General features: G+C 38.9%; 1 protein-coding gene and 1 long non-coding RNA gene across 8 annotated transcripts in view; one reads left to right on the top strand and one right to left on the bottom strand.

Moving 5' to 3' along the window:
* LOC119488265 overlaps positions 1–22,549 on the top strand; it is a 58,397-nt gene that overhangs the window by 27,405 nt on the left and 8,443 nt on the right. For 3 of the 7 annotated variants that reach the window (XR_005206908.1, XR_005206907.1, XR_005206906.1), the window contains exons 4-5: positions 12,926–13,063; positions 18,003–18,059. This is a non-coding gene — a long non-coding RNA (uncharacterized LOC119488265). Of the gene's footprint in view, positions 1–12,925; positions 13,064–14,179; positions 14,826–15,003; positions 15,132–18,002; positions 18,060–22,549 lie in introns of those variants that run through there. The other 4 variants (XR_005206909.1, XR_005206910.1, XR_005206912.1 and 1 more) reach the window with 3 other exon arrangements.
* On the bottom strand, positions 11,612–15,169 carry LOC119488264. The gene is made up of 3 exons (XM_037769761.1): positions 14,992–15,169; positions 13,323–13,389; positions 11,612–13,188 (listed from the first exon to the last, which is right to left on the bottom strand). The coding sequence occupies exons 1-3, from the start codon at positions 15,160–15,162 to the stop codon at positions 12,815–12,817; spliced, it is 612 nt and encodes a 203-aa protein (XP_037625689.1). The 5' UTR covers positions 15,163–15,169; the 3' UTR covers positions 11,612–12,814.

Here is a 22,549-nt window from a genome sequence, read left to right as displayed (position 1 = left end):
ATAACATGCTATATTATGACTGTAACTTTTAAAGATACCCACTTGATTTGTCAAACTCTGACTGGCTGATGCCTCAAATCAGTTTAAGATTAACTTTATAATGCAGGTTTACATAGAATAAGGAGGACTGTGGATTTTGTTGAATTGATTTAGGAGGGGATCATTTTGCAGCTAGTATGGACAGGAGGAACAATTACAGCAACCAGTAGCTCTTTCGATCTACATATGGGGCATTATAATAAGATACACTTTGTTTTTGTGCTACAAATAAGCGGTAGAAAAGCTGCTCGAGTTGCTACTTATGCTGACGCAATTGATTTATTATCTGGGTCATCGTAGCCAATCCTTTCCTGTTGAACACCTGAGGGCTGGGTGTGTCGGTGGAAGAGTTGTGAGCGAGCTACCTGTATCTGTGTATTTGCAGTGTATTGTGTTTGTATGTGTTTCATAATTATGTATTTGTGTGTATAGAACCCCCTTTGAAAAATTAGATGCTAAATCTCAAGGGGCTATCCTTTCAATAAATTAAAATACTTGCGAAAAATATGTGAACCTATCCTTTAAACTCCCACTAAAACAATACAAAATTTGACAGAAACCACATCACAAAGTTACAAGCTTAATAGTCAACTTTATTTAGTGCATGGCAAAAATCACAAATTAGTTTCAGAGGGTAGTAGAATCTGTTGATTTACCAATATGACATCCCAATATTCAAATGAGAGATCACTGCAGTATGCTTCATCCACCTGCCAGTGAACTCACAACATAAGCAAATTAAAAACAGAGCAAGCTTTAATCTGCACTCAAGAATTTCATCATTCACCCAAAGCAAAGTGGACAGAGGTCTTCAGGAGTCTTACAGTGTTAAAGCCTTCCACCTCTGTAAATAATACAACTTTTAATATGACAGTGAGTTGGAAATGAAACATGCGGTTCTCGCCTGGTTGGTCATCCTCACAGGTAAAAGTATTCAATCAGAGAGATGGAAATGACTAACAAGAAACTCTTTTTTGCCTGTGAAAGTGTAATTAACACTTGGGTGGAAAGAAAGTACAGTACATTATGAGTTGCCATTGAAGTTATGAGACATCCTTGATCAATTTCTTGTCAAAATATTTCTAATTAAACAGGTAGCTCCACCTTATGGGACTTTCTATTTTAATTTAGAGTAGCAATCATGAACATGGGCATTTCCATTGGCACTCATACACAATAAGTTAAATTATAAGAAATTGCACAACATGTAGAGCAACACATTTTGACATACAGTAACATATCACATATAAACATGAAGCCCTGACAGCAGTTTGTGTTGCGTAAATGCACACAGGCTGATTTCAGCCTGGTCAGAGTTTATAGACAAGGAACTGGCAGCTGTCTGGGTAGGTAGACTCAAAGTAAATGCTTATTCTGCTGCCACTGATCAGTTTGACCTTATCTAAAAAGAAGATCTCTCCCTCGCTGGTCTTCATTGGGATGGTTCTTTTAATCTTCCGCGTTTGCATCATGAAAGTAACCTCTTCGCGGGTGACGTTCTTCACTGCTCCGTAGATTAAGTAGGTTCCCGTTTTATTCACAGTTAAGATGTCATACCTTCCCTCTTCATCACTCTCTATGGAGGAAAAAATAAATATTTTCCATCAGCACACTGATACATGTAAATAGGAATGTTGGAAGCAATGGAAATATAAGTGATGCTTACTTTTTAGTTTACAGGTTAAGTTGAATTTTGCTGCATCATTCAGTGGATGGGAATCCTGTAGACAGAGAGATTGATTATAGACTGATATGAATGCATACATAGCGATAATACATGAGTGATAATATTTTGTTAAAGAACTTTCAATCAATGCTATGAGGTGTTTCTCACCTGGTTGCACGATGGCGTGGTGAACATGAAAAAATGGTGGATATAGACCGCCACCAGAGCCACAATGACCAATCCCATCACTGTTGCCAAAGCAACCACACACTTGAAGCAGCCCCGGCGGTCTTCAGGTGAACCTCTGGGTCGGTGAACAGCTTCCAAACAGTCCTTTTCCATCCTGACCTCCACCAGTGCTTCCTTCTGCTCTGCTTGTCTCTCCATATTGCAGACTGTGATACTTGTTCTGGATTGACTCTGCTCCTTATTTTATAGTCCATCTTCCCACACACCAAGAGAGAAAGTGGGAATCCCAAGATCCGTTAACTCCCTCCCCTGTGTAATAAAAAGCAAACAGAAAGAGCAGAGGGAATCCCTCCACACCTACGCAACACAACTGGCTTAATAATTAAACTGAATCCAGTGAGCTGAGTCTCTGCCAGAATTGAACATGTTTTTTAACTTGAATATAAGATGTAGTCATACCTATGGTTGTGTAATGAGTGCGTGTTTCAAAGTAAAGTAAAAAAGTAAAACTTGCAATAAATCTGTTTTTGTCAGTCAGTCAGTGTCCTGGCATGTACAGGATTACTCTACGCCCTCGCTTTTCGCCATTCATGAGAATTCTCACACCTCAAATGATGACTCTGTATTTTCCCATCTGCTGTGCATGCACAGACAGGCACAGATCTATTTCTGCTCCTGTATTTCCTCCAAGAACTATTTTTGTTTCTGTTAAAGCAGTTCGATTATCAAGCATGAATGAACACCTGAAGCCACTGCATTGTCATCTCTGGTGTGTGCAGGTTTTTCATTCTTCCTACATGAAAGAAAGTGTGTTATATGCAGTATTATCAACCTGGCAGGAAAGAGGCTGCAAAATAGCTTTATAATAAGACTTGGCGAGTGCACACGGTGCTTTCACCTGCCAAGCTTTAATTGTGCAACTTGTTGCACTCACTCAAGTGCAAGGGCGGCAAACCACAGATCTTGACTGAAACGCGGCTGTACAAAGAGACATGAAAGTGCCATTTCAAGCAACCTCTCTCTCTCTCTGTGTGTTTCAGTCTACCGGTTTACCGTGACCGTCTAGCAGGAAATTCCTCCACGAAACTGCCAACTGTTGCATCACTGTTATTGTCCCTCCCACGCTTACAGTATTGAGCAGGCAAACAGCCCTTGCATCATCGTTGTTGTTCTATATCCGTATTGGCTTCGGTCCCATCAGGTCTGACGACACATTCAGACTTGAGTGGACACATACAAACCAGATAAAAACTACTTATATGTCTCTTTGCACAGTCCAGTCTTGTGCATTTCTTATCTCATATGTGTGTGTGTTCAGTTTCATTGTCTTCAGAGTGAGAATTTGGTCTGTAGCTAGTTTCACAGTCTATATATTTACATGGAAGTTGTAAAATATCGGCCTCAAGAGAAAGCAGATTCCTACTGTGAATTTATGAGCTGGGTAACACTTTGTTGGACATTAATTGAAACCTAAAATAAGTTAAGGAACTAAAAGTTTCAACAATAAAATCTAGATCTCTTTTAAGAAGTTCTCCTCAATTAATGTTTCATAATTGCAGCTTGCGTTATTGGAAATAACGCAGGGCTTGCCATGTGTGTCACTAGTGTTTCACAAAACTTGAACAAACTGTTCTTAATGTTCTTAACTAACGGCAGAGAGTAATTAAAAACAAGGCAGACAATGACAGACAGTTTTATTTATGCCTACTGTCCATTGAATCCCAGAGGTGTGGCATTATGCAGAATTTTTATCATGAAACTTGCTTCTGTAGCCCAAAGGGTAGATACTTAATCCAGACCTCTGTCTAACCACACAGATACTTGATTTATGTTAACATGTACCTTAATATTGAGAGAAGGACATTTTAAATTTAGAACAATGCTTGGGAAACAAAAGAACTCGCTTGGGAGAAAGGCATCAGTGTAATTTTCTGTACAGTAAATATACACCCACGATTAACACAGTTGGTTCTGTCAGGAAAAAAAACAACTATTTTGAATATATCACATCTGAAGACAATACAAACTAATCCACAACTGACCTGCAGGCATAATGTTTATCTGTCTATATATATATCTATAGATCTATATAGATATATAGATCTATAGATCTATATATCTATATAGATCTATAGATATATATATATAAAATTCAATTAGAGCCTCTTGAATATTTAGTAACTATTGTAACTAAAAGGTAGGCATGATTTTTACATGCTGTGCACAGGAATTATTTTATGACACTTTACCTCATCTGGCATGATTCAGAGGCCATTTGTTGGGCAATTAAAGGGAAGCACATGATCAGGAAATTAAAGCACAGCCACACTGGCAATTATTTCCTAATCTCACAAAGAATATCATTGCAGCACTGAGTCATTCTGCGATAATGTAAAATTAGTAAGTATAAAATTTAATACAAATCTCAATAAACAGGCCACATTCAACCACAATCAACAGCAAGCATCCATAATACACATATCAAAGCAGAGATGTACGGTCCCTCCAATGGTCACCGTGCTTTCTTAGGTTCTAGGTGCAACTACAGAATATAATCATCTTTCTTTTTTCTACCTGTAGAGAAACCTGTCAGTCGAAACTTAACCTTGAACCACAATAGAGTTATTACTCAAACCTACAGGGATTTACCCTGAACCACTAATGAAGGTCCCACTCTGATCGCACTAACAGTATCTGCAGGGAGCCTTTTTGTGTTCAAGAGACATCCCTGCGTTGTACTGCACTTCCACGGTTTCACCAACACGCTTTTAATGAAGTTTGAAAGACAGTTGAAGAGATAATGCGTTACACTGTTGACGTACTGGAAACTTTCCAGAGTTTTGACATTCCTCATTCTCTCTCTGAGTCTAAAGGCGGTGATACACCAGGGTCATTTCTTTCATGCGATCATTTCGCACCTCAATATATTTTTTTCAAACTGTTGTTTTTGTCATGAATACTTTTACACAGACTGTGAATATTACGCGGTGAACAGTGAGTTTTCTGAGCTTTTGAACCAAGAACGGGCTTAGTTGCGCCTATATTTATGAAACAGCACGGAGACTCCGTGGTCCGAAACGAGATGCCAAACTGTATTTCTCCTCTCAACCTTGACAAAGGCAGTGCATACCAGATCCACTCTTTTCCATTCTTACCTTTCACAATAAAAGCCCTAGACATATTCGCAAGCGAGTATTTTGCATTTTTATGTTGTTTGTTTGTCAAGCACACGGTATGTAAATGTCTTTAGCCTTACAAGACTGGGCTCATCTAGCTGCCTCCATGCTGCCTGTGATGGTTAGTGGCTGCACACCAGTTTCTACTAACAACACTCAGAGTCTACAGCCATGCTAGTGTAGTCCGTAATTAGGCTCTCTATGGTGCTAACATACAGACACTAAGCAGGTATAATATTTACTGGGTTCACAGTTTTACTTTAGTGTGTTCACATGCTAACATGTGTTTGCTGATTAGCACAAAACACAGAACTACAGGGTTCTAGGATGATGGGAATGTCATTAGTTTTGCAGCTATTTAGTCATGAACCGAAGTATTTGACAAATTGGTGCTTGGCCATAGATTGAATTTAAAGGATCACTAGATTTTTTACAGTTAATCCTGCAAGGAACATGAATGTCCACAAGATCACTCCACCAGCTGACATTTCTCTCAGAACCAAAATTGTCAACCAGCTGCTGATGCTATGGAGATCACCAAAGTCAGTTATGACACATCATCTGGGAACCATACATTTCTGCACAAAATGTTACGCCAATCCACCAAGTAGATGTTGAGATATTCCACTAATAATAAGGGAAATTGTGAAACGTGAAAGTGAGAACTTTGACCTCATGGTAGCACTTGAGAAAATTAGAGGATCGCCAAAGTCGGTAGGATTCGCCCTCTCGGGACCATGAATGTATGTACGAAAATTCATATAAATTCAGCTAATACTTGTTGAGATATTTGAGTCTGGACCGAGCAACCAACCAACATTGCCAAGAGTCCCTAAAAGCACTAGATACAGTACTGTAGCCAGGCCTCCTCGTGTCTGCCACCCACCTTGTTTGAATAAACTCATAAAAATGGGCGTAAAATTAACTCAAAAATCCCGTTCTCCAACCTCTTCCAGTCACCATATAAAAGTCAGAAACAAGTCAAGTGAATAAATTGATAGTTTCCATTTACTCTTTTGCAAGACTCGAGCTGTGCAAAACATTTCCATGGTACGACTAGCACTTGAAAATGCAATACCACTTGCTCAGACAAAACCACAAATACAACCAGCTGTCTGTCTTGAACACCTTTAACTGTTACGTGCTGTCTTGTGCGCTTCCTGAGGTCACAGTGTTCAAAACATTCTGTCAGAGTAGCAGGCCACGGGTTACAAGAGCAGCAGTATCACCATAAAGGCACAGAGTTCAGTACCTGCAAAGTCTATAAATCAGGACTCATAAAAGTGACCTCTCTCAGAGGATACCATAGAGTACATAATCCATGAGGAGATAGGAGTTTCACAAATATAAACACTATAATATATATATTTTTTTAAATGCATTTACAGCTGGTGGATTCAAACATCCCTATCAGAAGGACAGAAAAGCAACTGGAATAAATTTGTCTGAAATCATAGTTACTGTATGTGATGGCCAAAAAAATCATGCTAATACTGATATGTAATATGACATTTATTTTTGAAATATTTCATATCCAACCACTTCTTGCTGTCAGTGATTCTGTAGTTTTTAGCAACCTCTCTAATGGGGTCATCATCTCTGTTTTCGATGTAGCAGATTTTCTTTGATACAACATGTTCAATCTAAGCTCTGCACTAATAGCATCATGTCTCATGTCTGACCTTTTTTGACATACTTTACTCTGACTTTTTTTATAACATAATATACTATGACTTGTTAATGACATTTTATAATAACATACTACACTGACTTTTTTAATGACATTTTTATAACATATTATTTTATGACTTTTTAGATACAATTTTTATAACATACTATGACTTTTTTGTTGAATTTTTTCTGACTTACTATACTATGACTTTTTAATGACATGTTTTATAACATACTATACTATGACTTTTTTGTTGATTTTTTTCTGACTTACTATACTATGACTTTTTAATGACATGTTTTGTGACATACTATACTATGACTTTTTATGAAATTTTTCAATAACATACCACACTGACTTTTTTAATGACATTTTTCAATAACATATCACTGACTTTTTTAACGACATTTTTCGTGACATACTATACAATGACTTTTATGACATTTTTCAATAACATACCACACTGATTTTTTTTACTGACATTTTTCGTGACATATATGTTGACTTTTTTAATGACATTTTTACAGCATACTATAGTATGGCTTTTTATGACTTCATGAATTTTTTTAACATACTATACTATGACTTTTTTATGACATAGTATGATTTTTTTTACATTTTTTGTAACATACTATAATATGAGTTTTTTATGACATGTTTTGTGACATACTATACTATGACTTTTTAATCACAATTTTATAGCATACTATAGTATGAATTTTTAATACTTCATTGAAATTTATAACATACTATGACTTTTATGACGGTATGACTTTTTTGACATTTTTTGTGACATACCGTACTATGACTTTTTTATGACATTTTCTGTGACATACTATAGCCTAAAATCAACACATCTGACAGTCTCAATGAAAACCATTCAAAACTGCAGTTTCATTGTAGTATCAGGTGTTTCTGCGATAAAGCTGCACGCTTCCGATTGTTATTTAACAAGCCTATACACATACTTTCAGCCACGATGATCCAACATCATAAACTCTGACTCGGATCAGTTATTAGGCTGCAACACGCTCAAAGGTCAGCTCCATTGGAAGATACACGGGTGGGAACAAGCATGCATGAGATATGCAACGGAAGGAAGTTGTTTGGAATATACAGAAAATATAATATCTTAATTCTTTTTCAACACCAATGTTAAATGACTTGAAGTTTTCAATTAAGATGTAAATTTGACTTTAATCAGTGTATAAATTAAAGGTGGAGATTTGTAAAAAAAACTGTTCCCACACTAGGAATTCAATACAGACGATCTGGATATAAACCAGGAGTCCTGACCATTAGACCATCTGGGACAACAGGACATACAACATGTCCAAACATGATAAGCAGAATGACAGTCCTGGATCAGGACCATTATTGTACCAGTTTTTTTTATATGTGGACCCTGGTGGGAGCTGTCAGTGTCCGCTTTTCAGACAATAAAATAAACAAACTAATGTAATTTAGGTTAGCTTTAGCAGTGTAAATACAATGACCTGTCCTGCAAATGAAAAAAGGTCATATTATAGTATGTTGAAAAATGTTTGTTGAAAAATTTCTTGCAAAAAAAGTGATAGTATAATATGTCGAAAAATTTCAAGAATATGTCATAGTATAGTATGTCAAAAAATGTCATGAAAAAAAAGTCATAGTAAAGTATGTCAAAGAATTTCATGTAAAAGTCATATTAAAGTATGTCGAAAAAAATCCTGAAAAAAGTCATAGTATTGTATGCCAAAAAAAATTATGAAAAAAACGTCATAGTATAGTATGGCGAACAAAATCATGAAAAAAAAGTCATAGTATGATTGTCGAAAAGTTTCATGAAAAAAAGTCATAGTATAATATGTAGTAAAAACTCATGAAAAAAGTCACAGTATAGTGTGTCGAAAAATTTCATGGAATAAAAGTCATATTATAGTATTACGAAAAAATTTAATGAAAAAAGTCATAGTATAGTATGTCAAAAATTTTCATGAAAAAGTGATAGTATAGCATGTCGAAAAAAATCATGAAAAGAAATTCATAGTATAGTATGTCGAAAAAAAACATGAAATAAAGTCATAGTATGCTATGTCGAAAAATTTCATGTAAAAAAGTTATAGAGTATGTAGTAAAAAATCATGAAAAAAAGTCACAGTATAGTGTGTCGAAAAATTTCATGGAATAAAAGTCACATTATAGTATTATGAAAAAAAAGTCATAGTATAGTATGTCAAAATTTTTCATGAAAAAGTGATAGTATAGTATGTCGAAAAAAATCATGAAAAGAAATTCATAGTATAGTATGTCGAAAAAAAACATGAAATAAAGTCATAGTATACTATGTCGAAAAAAATCATGAAAAAAATCATAGTAGAGTATGTAGTAAAAAATCATATAAAAAAGTCACATTATAGTATGTCGAAAAATTTCATGAAATAAGTCATATTATATAGTATGTCGAAAAATGTCATTAAAAAGGTCATATTTTAGTATGTCGAAAAAAAACATGAAAAAAAAGTCATAGTATAGCATGTTGAAAAATTTCATGAAAAAGTCATAGTATAGTGTGTCGAAGAAAATGACATGAAGACGTAGTGGATTGGGATGTGATCTAAGAAAAACAAACCGTCGCATAACTAGCATACCTACTGCTTGTAGCTGTAACCAAAACCCACAACAAAATAGTTCTCTTCAGTCGTCAGGAGAACAACACGTACTGTTCATATGAAGTATGCAGTTCATGACATTCCTGTGCAAATACCGCATACTCTCAAAAAGCTGTCTGATTTTAGTTCTGATTGATTGAATAGTGTATTGTACTAACAACATTAAAGTTGGTTAATGAGGGCTTTATTTGCAAACGTTCTGAAAAATAAGTCATAACTCGCAGCATTTAATGCAATCTGAACTGGTTTTATTTTATAGTAACACGGTGTCTGTGCACACCTGTTCATATGTGGGTGTTTAAGATAGCTGTGTCCTGACTTGCTTACTTTTACGCTCACCAAAAAAAACAAAAACATCCTTTTTCCTGATACCAAAATAGCAGACAGACCGTACAATGCTTCCTAGAATAATTTTCCACACACGTCTTGAAAAGCCTGCTGTGCCTAAACAGGCTTTCCATTGAAATATTGCTGTTAATGTAGTATTAGAAATGACAAGAGCCAACCCAAACAAAGCCAAGCTGCTGATTCAGATCTTGAAACACAGACGATACCCTCCTTTTATTAAAAACTATAAATAAATACTTTGGAAGTGAGTCTGAAACTGTAACTGTAACCTTAAGCTCTTAAGCCCTCCGGCTGTACACACTGACTGATCTTCCTGTGCCACGTCAGTTCATTGTGTGACGCAAGAGGACTCCTTCTTCAATTCACTTTCACTTTTGGTTAAACGACGTTTAACGTGTCAGGTAATGATGATGAAACAGCTGACTCTCACAGCAGCCAGACAGAGAGAGACAGAGAGAGAGAGAGAGAGAGAGACGACGGGACATTTAAAACAAAGAAGAGAATCTTATTGCCAAATGGAACCTTATTTTATTAAAGTTTCATTCCAAAAGGTGATCAGTGCCAACACGAGGTAGCTACACAGTATTTTCCTGGATTAATTATACAGTGGCAGTTCTCATCATTTCACATGAAACTGGGGGTTACCAATCTTTATCTTTCATTGGGTTTTTGAAAAATCAAAAAGTTCCTCCTTTTGAAGACATGATCTCTGATAAAACATTTTATTTATGATATAGTGGTATCAAAACTAACCAATTTAAACAATAATGATATTGTTTAAAGCTTGCACCAGATGGTAAACCTGCCTATATTATGGTTTGACAAGAGCACAGTACAATGTGCCTTACAGCATACTTAAAAAAGTATTATTCATCATTATTACAGCATGGCTTTTCATTGAAAATATCATAGCTTCACTAATACAGTATATACAAGGAACAGCCAACACTTGGTTCTTGCTTTACAACTATAAGCATAATTAGAAACACATACAAACATTACAAAGAGCACTGTGCGAGTGTGCGTGCAGATACAATCAAAAGAGTGAACTTCCCCTTTGACTCCTCTCTGGTCTTTACCCTGAGATGTCTGCGTGTTAGTGCGATTGTAGCATCAAACCTGTCTGACATGTGTTTAACTCTCCAGGAGCACCAGCTCTACCCGTATTGAGATGAAACAGACAATGTTTGTTAGTATGTCAGTCAAAGAAAAGAAGTAAACATGTCAGTGAGACTGTCGTTGTTGTGGTGAACGCCACCCGTCTGGTAATCCAAGCGAGTTAAACACTGTTTGAGTAAATGTTTGGTAGCCACACAGCACACAGAAAATTTATGAGACCCAGATTGGAGGTTCACAGGAGAATAAATGCATCAATAGCATATACATTCAGTAGGTACCACACAAGTAAAGTAAAGTGATGGTATATTAGCTATATATACAGATCAGCCGTAACATTATGACAGCATGGGCACCCTGACAGGTCTGCGGCTACGCAGCCCCATATGCAACAAACTGCGATGCACTGTGTGTTCTGACACCTTTCTATCGGAACCAGCATTAACTTTTTCAGCAGTTTGAGCTCCAATAGCTCTTCTATTGGATCGGACAACACGGGCCAGCCTTCGCTCCCCACGTGCATCAATGAGCCTCGGGTCTGACCCTGTCGCCGGTTCACCGGTTTTCCTTCCTCGGACAGCTTTTGGTAGGTCCTGACCACTGCAGACCGGGAACATCCCACAAGAGCTGCAGTTCTGGAGATGCTCTGACCCGGTCGTCTAGCCAGCACTATTTGGCCGTTGTCAAAGTCGCTCACATCCTCACGCTGGCCAATTTTTTCTGCTTCCAACACAAAGTTCAAAGTTCAAAATGTTCACTTGCTGCCTAATATATCCCCCCCACTGCCAGCTGCAACGAGATCAATGTTATTCACTTCACCTGTCAGTGGTCTTAATGTTATGGCTGATCAGTGTATATTAAACTAGAAGGCACCTGAGGAGTGCAAAACTGCTTCTTAACCCGTTCTCTGTGTAAACCACTTTAAGATCCCAATGTCAAGGCGACAACAGTTGCTTATTTGTAGAAGGAGTGCTTACAAAACAGGATGGGACATTTGTTAAAAAAGGTGCATCTGTAAAATGCAGTTCAGTATCGCTAAGACTTTTTGATAGCTTCAAGGAGCTACCTTTTTTAAAAGAGACAAGGATCATGACTGTAATCACAAGTATTAGAAACTCTTTTTGATAATTGACAAGCATTTTTTCTTTCTTTTTTTAAAAAAATTATGATATCCTTTGTCTTAACATTAGTCTTTGGGTTTTGGACTATTATTCCGACATAAAAAGCAATTTGAATATGTCATCTTGAGCTCGGGGAATGGCGTTTTTCACTATTATCTGATGCTTTACACACCAGATCATTGATTCACTGAGAAACTAATAAATGAATCGATAGGGAAAGTAATAGTGCAGCCCTACTCAAGATGGTTCAAGAACAGTAGCATGCACAGACGTTTCCTCACACGCGGTATGAATGAAACAAAGCTGCACTGAGGGGGGAAGTTTCCATATAAAAAAAGGCCAGACATACATTGTGTAATAAAGTTTTTCTGAGGAAATAAAAAACGTTTGTGTCTGATATTTAGAGTCCATAAAGCAGTGCTTTAAGGAAACTCAAGTTTGGTTTAATTGCAAGTTTTAATCAATTTGGCACAGGCAGATGAAATGGTCTGGCCACATTTTGGATTTCTGCACAAAAAAAGGGGGTAGTTCCTTGTCTTGGTTTAATTATTTTACCTATTTCCTATCAACAAAATGAGAATTACGAATTGCCACCGAGAAAATCAAGTGATTTTGCTCTTTCCCAGGACCATGCACAAGTTGTTGAGATTTCTTGCTGACAGTCAAACTACCAGAAGCATACAGTAGCTCCCTTGGTCATCAGCCATCAGTGTGAGTCCTGCTTAGTGAGTCTGTTCTCACAGCGGCAGATGAACACAAGTGCCGAGCTCTGTTCCTCGTTCCAGCCAGCTCTGATCTTCATGTCTTTTTCTTCAGAGAGCGTTCGTGTGCCCTCATCAGAAATCACACTGGCTCCCCAGCATATAGCTCAGGGCCACGGTCGCATTATTAATCTTGAACCCGTCTGAGGAGTTCAAGTGCAGACTAACCATCTCCTTTACCCTCAGGTAGGCTGTACATTGGAGCCCCCTGCAGACGTCACGTGAAGCGTTCAGGGGGATAGAGATGACGGGAGTTTCATCTCCCACCACCCGCAGCTGCAGGATCCCGCTGGCATTTTCTCCCAGGCCAGCCTGGTAACACAGGTACATATACAAAACATAGGGTCCATTGCAGCTGACGTAGATCTGGTCTTTATTCTCATTAGCCAGACCCATCGTGTTGTTGCTGTGAACTTCACTGAACTGCAGAGTCCTATTTCCTGAGATGTCTGAAGGGTGAAAGGAGGAGTGTGAGACAGAGAAGAAAATGAGGGGAAAAAAAGGTTGAAACACAGCTTGTTGAGAAACTTCAAATACTTAATTTTTTCTGATATGAGTCAGAAAACAAAGGTATTTTTCTCACCTGAAATTGTATGAAACCGTATGTGTACATTATCTTCAGAAGTCTTCTCTGCTCTTGCTGTTCGACTCTGCGAAGCACAAGCACACTTGTTTGTTTGATACGGTTGTTAAGCGATGTGAAAGTGTGAAAGGAGGCAGGCTGACAGAAACTAGGGAAAGTCTCAGTGTGGGATGATTAATAATGGTAGTGAGAGCAGCGTCGCAGTGATAAACACCACAGCCTAAATGTAGAACAAATGTTACTCATTAAAATGATCATTATACAGCAACTATGCTGATATGTCCATGCAGATTATCAGTCATCCAGGTCATAAGATATCTGGAGAAACTCTCCACACAACACCAAACAGTGACATTTCTGCAGCTCTGCTCTACCAGACTGAAGCAAACTTTTACTGGATTTAAATACGACTCTAGACTTAAGATTAAGACTGAAAACCACCAGCAAAAGTAACTCTTTTGAAGGCGGTTTCCATATGATCATAGCGAAAGGTCCAATGTGGCATCCTGTTTGAATATGAGCTCACTGTACTGCCCCAACCGGTCCATCTCCAATTTAGTGATGCTGCCTAAACAAACGAACAAACCATCTTTCTGCATGACAAAGCTCTCTCACAGGGAAAAGAGCTTCAATGCAAATTTAAACTGTAACATCGACCAACTGTAAGCTTTGCAATACCAAGATTAGTTAAATTGAATACTTAAAGCAAAAAATGGCCCTTATAATTACTTTCCAGTCCTCTTCAGTTGGTCATTTTGAATTTTACCAAAGTAAAGTGAAAGTAAAGTGAATTTCAAAATGCAGGAAATTCTTTTGAGGTCGTAGTCTAATATTAAAAATGAAATCTGTTTATGCAGTCTGCAGCCACAGGATTCCAGTTACTGCATTCACACCGCAGAGGTTTCCTCAAGCACGGTTTCCTCAAGCACAGTTTGAATGAAAGAAAGCTGCACTGAGGGGGAAGTTTCCATATGTACAAAAAAAAGCCAGACATAAAATGTGTCTGAGGAAATCAAACGTTTGTGTCTGATATTTAGAGTCTATGTAGGTGGTTAATACATCCGCTTAAGCAGTGCTTTTAGGACACTCAATAAGTTTGGTCTAATTGCAAGTTTTAAATCAATTTGGTCTGGTCACATTTTGGACTTCTGCACAAAAAAAGGGGGTGCTTGTTAAGGGGTAGTTCCTTATCTTGGTTTAATTATTTTAGCTTTATTACGAATCGCCACCAAGAAAATCATATGATTTTTGCTCTTTCCCCGGATCATGCACAAGTTGTTGAGATTTCTTGCTGATAGTCAAATCTGAAAAAAGAAACGTTTGTGTCTGATATTTAGAGTCCATTTAGGTGGTTATTGCATCCACTAAAGCAGTGGTTTTAGGACAGTTTGGTTTAATTAATTTGGCTCAAGCAGATGAAGAGAAGTGGTCTGGATGCAGTTGTTAAATGATCAAATTTTGAGATAATCTGTGTACTTGAAATAAATGTACACTGACCCAGCAGCATTGATGTATATGAGAGTAATTTACATGAGTTATACACAGTATCAATAGCATGTTGTAAAAAAACAAAAAAAAAGAAGTTTTTACATGTTCATCATGATAAACCAACTGTTGGTTCATCATGATGAACATGTAAAAAGATGCTCGACTCCTCAGTGTAACTCACCTTAACGTCCAGGTAAACGTAGAGCGTGACCACCAGGCTCAAGGTCACCAGCACGTTCTGCACGGCGACGACCACCGCGAGCCACCTCGTGCGCCTCTCCCGGTGGACCAGCACGCGTCCTCCTCCGTCAGCATCCTCCATCATCCTCCTGCGGTCCATCATCATCATCATCAGTAGTGATCAGTGCTCTGAGCGCCTCTGCAGCTCTGCGAGGCTTTTTAAAGGGCGAGTGGGCAGCTGCAAGGAGGGGAGTGACTGTAAAGAAACCGTGTGGGTGGGGGGGTTGCAGCAAGCCCGTGCAACAAACACACACACATATAGGTTATACACACGCGCAAACACGCACACACAAAGCGTGAGAGCGAGGCAGGAGTGAAACCAGCGCACCGGCAGCTGATTGGCTGACAGGCTCACTGCGCTGCTGCACTGCTCAGTGTGATGCTGGCACACAAACAGAGTGGAGTGAAACCTCCCACAGCATCATGTCAGCTTCATGTTCCCATAATATTCATCAGGGGGTGTCAGGGAGAGACGAGTTCAACCACAACTTGTTTCTAGGAAGCCCAAAAGACAAAAGTGGTCATGTGATCATAACTTTTTAAAAAATGTTTCCTGCATTGTAGTATGATGATACCATTACACATCATACTTCAATGAAGGAATATTTTTTATGTATTCAGCCTGAGGTTACTAAGAAGTTTGAGTCAGTATTTTAATGCAGGGAAAATGTAGGCTATACTTTTATTATCACCTTTAAAAGGGGAACACCACCTTATTTAAGAATTCCAATATGTTATTTCCATGACCTATAAAGTTCAATCAATATTTGTGAACATAAGCTGCTCTCTCTCTCTTTCTCAAAGCCAGAAACCAGAGAAGTAAGTTTCAAACCCACAGAATGTTTGTTTTCCCTTTTTTTTTATACTTAAATGAGCTTTATTGTATTTTATCACACGGCTGTGTTGAATACTCGATTCTGATTGGTCAATCACGGCGTTCTGCAGTCTGTAATTTCTTTATAGCAGACCGTTGCTATGTATAGCAGACCTTTGCTTTGTATAGTAGACCGTTGCTGTGGGGGGTAAAAGTCCAGGGTGCCCAAAGATTTTGCAATTTTGGACTTTTTCGACTTCTATTTCGTTTCCGGAGCAGAACTCAGAAACTATTTAAGGGTCCCATATTATGCTCATTTTCAGGTTCATACTTGTATTTTGTGTTTCTACTAGAACATGTTTACATGTTGTAATGTTGAAAAAAAACTTTATTTTCCTCATACTGTCGGCCTGAATATGCCTGTATTTACCCTCCTGTCTGAAACGCTCCGTTTTAGCGCATTTCGACGGAATTATGACAAAATTAAGACAAAATTAAGACAAAATTGCAACAGAATTGTGTTGCTAGGCAACAGCTTGGGTCAATGTGTACTTCCTGTCAGCTGATGACATTCACATACACTGCAACCAGGAATAAACTGGGACACATTTAGAATATTTCACTTTAAATCTGTGTAAAGGGTCTAAATATTGTATATTTGTGACATCACAAATGAACAGAAATCCTGACAGCTTGTTTCAAATGCAGAGTTTCTGAATACGGGCTGTGTGTATTTCCCTGTGGATTGAGCGTTTCGGTACTTTCACAGTATTTATATAGGACTTAAGCCTGCTTTGTAAAAAAGAAACATGAAAATCTCACTTTTTTTATAATATGGGACTTTTAATTTAGGAACTTCAAATTTGGTATGATGGTTGACAGTGTGGTCTAGTTGTGCCTTTTGGGGGTTAGAAGTCCAGGGTGCCCAAAAGTTTTGCAATTTTGCCCAAAAACTGTGATTTTTTTCATCTTCAATTTCGTTTCCGGAGAAGAACTCGAAAACTATTTAACTTAACTTAGTAGAACTCGAACTCTTATCTTCTACCAACTTTATCCTGAGGAAGATGAGCTAATAACAAGCTAGATTGTGCTCAATAGACTAATTCCATTAGTTCCAAAAAGGGCAAAACCTTTGGCCCTACTTTAGTAGTGGTCAAGCAGTGAGCGGGGGGGGTATGTGAGCCATGCTCACTTTTGCCTTGTTTGACTAGTACAAAAGAAAATGGCGATTGTTGTTAGTTGTTATGGTGACAACCACGGATGTATAAAGAGAACTGGATACAGCGTTGGCAGCGAGCTCCCATTCATTCCTATGAGAGTCGCTCAGTGACGCATGAAGCCAAAATGGCTCGACTGCCGAGTTATAAAGTACCCGGATCATCCAGCGATCTTCCGCATCCATTGGGCCTGTAGAGCAGACGCAGTAGTGTTTCCTTTATCTCTGCAGTCTGGGTCTCATTCACATGAACTGAAGAGGGAAAATAACTCTGATTCGGCTATTAGTGCATTTTACAACTTTTAGGACCTAATGATTTAAATAAGGGCTATTCACTTGTTCACACTGGGAATTTGATGTACCTAAAAAAAAAAATGATCCATCCATGATGACATCCTGCTACGTTCATTTGAACGGGAATGTCCGTTCTACTCCTATTTTATTTCTATGGTTTTAGCACTCTGGGAGAGAGTTGTTCGTGTGTACCAATATTTTTGACCATAAGAATAACATGTATGAATTTGAAAACGGACGAAGTTCTTTAACTTTTGTTAAATTAAGTTTTAACATTTCCAGTTGAAGGCTCAACAACTGCATACATATTTAAGCAAAGGACAATGAAATTCGTGAAATAGTTCACCATCCTGTGTTGTGGTGGTAAATCAAAAATTGCATCAGTGCACTGCTTGTTTCAGCCTTGCATCAGTGCATTGCTGGTGTTTCAGCCTTGCGTCAAGAGATTTTTTATTTTGCAATATCTGGTGATTCTCATTGTGAAATCTATTAGTAGTACAGTACCTTTCTTATTTGGAGACGTTAGTCTCATTGCCTTACTTTACACAGTATATTTGTGATACTTGTAGTGAGACAACAGTCATCATGTCACACTTGATGACTTTATCTTTATGTCCTACACACACAGGTTTGGATATTCCAGTAGTAGGTGTTGGGACTTCTGCGGCGTCTGTCATATTCAGTGGTGAGTTTACAATGACTTTAGTGGCAATGTGTCCATCCCAAATTATATCTGTAACACACATAAATTACCCTAGAGGGACATCTAGTGTCTGTGGTACGTAGTAAATTAATGAGTTAAAAGTACTCTTGTGGTATTTTTAGCCCACTTTGTTTATTGCTTCCCGACCCCATGGGCGCACAAATTGATGAAAGATAAGTAACAAAAATTATGATTTAGAGATCAAAGAGAGGGGAAAAAAGTCGCATGAAAAGTCAAATGATAAATAATTTTGTATGGCATGATGGCAGCTACAGAGACAAACAAAAAGAATAATTAGTTGTGATTGTCAACACAAATGAAGATCTCAGGAAACTCAGCGTGTAAAGGCACATTCAGTATTGACTCTGACATGACCTGACATGACCTGACATGCCCCGAAAAGATAAACTGTGGTTTTCCTCAACGTTTCAGTGTTTTGGTGCGCGTCTCAAGTAAAACACCTGCTTAGCCTAAACGAAACAGGTGTCCTACATCATCTGGCTTGTTGCACACATAAACAAAGAGAGGCTGGATGTGACTGTGGGCAGCTGTGAGTGAACATCTTGCCTGTGGGAAAGGGGGGGACCTGCCACATGGTTTCACAAATAAGTTTCCCTTCTGTGGGTGAAGCAAAAACAGCAAAGTTCACTCAAATGAGAGAATAGGAGTATACACTTTATAGCCACGGTACCACCACTGACTAACAACATGAAGTAAATGTCAAGTGATAAGGATAAACTCCCTTGGTGGAAGATGACCTGTAACAGAAGCACTAGCTGAAATGGGGAAATCCATCAGCAGAGGAAGTACTGTAACAACACTTAGATCTGTTCACCGGTCTCAAATATCGATTCAATTTTCACGGATGAGGGTGTGTGTGTGTTTTTTGGCCAGGCTGGGTATTTCAATTTCAGCTAATAGACAAGCCAAAAAAAGACAAAGAAAGATTGAGTTTGTGGAAGAAAAGCGTCATCTGATTAATCATCAGCAGCCCACACACATCCTTTTACAAACCCCTGCCCCTTCAATTATGTGAAGAGAAAAAAAAGCACAAAACCGAGGTTAAAAGTTGAAGTTAAGGTGAAAAGTTGAAAATCATAACATTCAGATATGTTGTGCCAGCCATGCTTACAGTTTAGTTCACTTACAGACAGCTGCTCTTGAACAATGGTAGATCAGAACTTCAGACAGCTGGATGTTGCCGACTTACTCACAGGTGCGCAAAACCACAACTGAAAACCCCTCCCCACTTCAATCATTTGAAGTTGTGATGTGCAAGCTGCATTAGCACTGGCTCTTCATCACTTATTTGTTTAAATCAACAGAGGAGATAAATGATTATGGCCAGAAATCAGACAGTGGGAGGAAACAATCTCACTTAATAGCAACAAGTAGGCCTAAAATCACACAGACGAGACTAATGGTACGTGTCCACAGCCTCCGTCCTTTCCACGCTTCCCATTCATTGTCTATCTAAGCAGCCGTGCAATGCGTTCTGGTGGCGTGGCGGCGCGACTCGACAGATGGGGCGTCACCTTGGTCACTCTTCATTTGCATAAAGTTGAGGTCAAGGCTACTTTAGGTAAATCAGGGGCATCCGGCACAACTCGCCGCCTCTGAAAACTTTTAAACTAACCGTTGTTGATCTAAAAATGACAAAGTGTCAAAATATGTATCTTTGAGACTACCAGGACCATGTAATGGAAAATTACATTGTATGTACTGATGTCTCTTTATGCAACAGTGGAAAGTTACTGTCTGTGTTATCTTCGTCTCATGTAGTGGGAAAGTACTGAGTGTTGACTTTTACTGGGACACTGTTTGGGTAAAACAACTCTTTATCAGTGCAAAACAACTCCTTTTCTCACACTCCCTGTTGTAGATTTCTATATAGTCACATTGTAATAATCTCCGGCAGCGCACTCTTCTGCAGACTTTGTGTGACTCTGTATAACCAGTGCCTCTTCTTGCAAGAATAAAATACAACAAAGACATTTCATCTGTTTGGGATCTTGATTTCAACGTTCATTAGGACTCATCTCGGAATACTGAAAGAATTTCCATTACAACCACAAAAGCAAGCACTTTGTCCACGGCCCTGGGAAGCGGCGAGGTCCGAGCCTTTCCAAGCCGACCTAGAACCGGTTGCGGCGCCTCCCACACCGAGCGGCCGTCCCTAACCCGCCGAGTTGAATCCCCCGGGCAGACTGCGCAAGAGTTCTTTTCAACTTTCCCTTAAGGTACTTGTCGACTCTCTCGGTCCCGTGCCGGTATTTAGCCTTAGATGGAGTTTACCACCCGCTTCGGGCTGCATTCCCAAACAACCCGACTCCGAGAAGACCGGACCCGTTACCGGCCTCACACCGTCCGTGGGCTGAGCCTCGATCAGAAGGACTTGGGCCCCCGAGCAGTACACCGCATTGCCCCAAGCAGCCCGTCGGACGCCGCAGCTACTGAAGGAATGCACCGTCCCTGCTTGTGGACGTGGTTTCAGCGCCTTCAGCGGACACACCCACGTCTCAGAGCAGAGAATACTGCTGATTTTTCAACGATTTTAAAAAGCTAATTTTATATACTTGGCGATTTTTTAAATCATTCAAATTTGGCTGGGTGGTTAGTAACACATTTTTCTGTGGTGCATATTTATTATTGCTTTACAAGGCCTTTAAGCTTATCATAGAACCAAGCCAACTTTTAAACTCATCATGTTGAAGGTGCAGGGGTTTATAAAAGGATGTGTGTGAGCTGCTGATGATTAATCAGATAACACTTTCCTTCTGCCTTTTCTTCTTTTTTTGTTTTGTCTATCTAGTCTAGCCTGTCCAAAAAAAAACACACATTCCGACTCAGCTGTCTGATTCTAACTCAATGTGCCTTTTGTCTTGTAACCAAACAGGCATCCAATGCTGGGAAGAGAGGCAATAAAAAATACCCCAGTGAACACATACCATAAGGGGCTGATCACACCAAGACACGAAGCTAGAAACGCATGTTGTCAGCAAAACCATTGTTTTCTTGTGATACAGCGTCCCTGCCGCGCGCCCCCCTCTAGTGCGCCTCGTCTTTTTAGACGGGAAGTATTGTCACACTAGGCCGAGGCAGCCAAGTGTGACAAGACGCGGGCCTTACTACTTTACCACTTCCTTCCTCCTGTTTTGATACCAGTAGATTTAATTCAATTTATTTTTATATATCATAACAAATCATAACTGAAGTTATCTTGAGACGCTTTGTATATAGAGCAGGTCTAGACCGTACTCTATAGTTTAGAGGCCCAACAAGAGACACCTAGAGCAGAAACGGGCTCTTGGGTTTTGAGACAGAGAGAGAGAGAGAGAGAGAGCTATAAGAACTAATACAAGTAGGACTAATAACAAAAATCAATAGCAGTGGATGTAAAGGAGTGATAATACAACTATCGGAGTTAATAGCTGTAATAAATAATAGAAATATAACTAAAATGAATAGTAATAAAAAGGCTGATAATAATGATGGTGGCAGTGGGTGTCAAGCAGGCAGCAGATGTGGCTAGTTAGCTGTTGGACTGTGAGAGAGCTACTGGGTATGTGAGAGGGAAGGGGGAATTCATACCTCATGTTGTGATAGTTTCATGTAGGCTACTGAGGGAGAGAGAGACCACATTTTTCCAGTAAATCACATTTGATCGCCCGGTTACAAGCATGCAGCCCCGCTCCACAGGCATACCGCTGTTTTGGCAGACGCGCTTCGCCAGAGCATTTTTTGAAAAGGCCGGGCCTGTAGCAACGCGCCTCGGTGTGATCGGGTGCTCTGATCAGGATTTTTGGAAGCAATATCGACCGATAAAAATCACAGGGTCTATTTGAAGCCTTCCATTTATCCTGTAACATTATTTATTTCTTTAATTACTTAAATATTCCTAACAACATTGTATATTAGGTGTTAAAGGACCAGTGGGGATCTATTGGCAGAAATTGAATATAATATTAATAATTGTTTTCTTTAGTGTATAATCACCTGAAAAATAAGAATGGTTGTGTTTTTGTTACCTTAGAATGAGCCGTTTATATATCTACATAGGGAGCGGGTCCCCTCTAAATGGAGTCCACCATGTTGCACCACCATTTTTCTACAGTAGCCCAGAACGGACAAACCGAACGGTGTTAACTTGTCCTACATGGACCGGAGTCGATAACGTTAATCGCACCCCTCATTACACCAACTTTGCTTTTTTTTACACGCCAAAAATGTATTTCCACTCCTGAAAGCGCATGCAACATGTCATTTGCATGATGTAGGCAATAATAGGCTACTATTATATTTATCTATTATGGGCGCCGATAATGTGTTTTGAATGTCAAATATCCTTGTTTATATTTGGAATTAAACTGTAATTATAATGATTTACGGTTGGGTTATAGAAATGATCTCCTTTGCATTATGACTATGCATTATTTTGCCTGCTCTGTGCCCTAGATTATAAACCAGCCCAC

Source organism: Sebastes umbrosus, chromosome 5 (genome assembly GCF_015220745.1).
Source record: "Sebastes umbrosus isolate fSebUmb1 chromosome 5, fSebUmb1.pri, whole genome shotgun sequence".
NCBI classification, from domain to species: domain Eukaryota; kingdom Metazoa; phylum Chordata; class Actinopteri; order Perciformes; family Sebastidae; genus Sebastes; species Sebastes umbrosus.
Note: the sequence above shows the minus strand (reverse complement) of the source record. Positions and strands in the feature narration are given on the sequence as shown.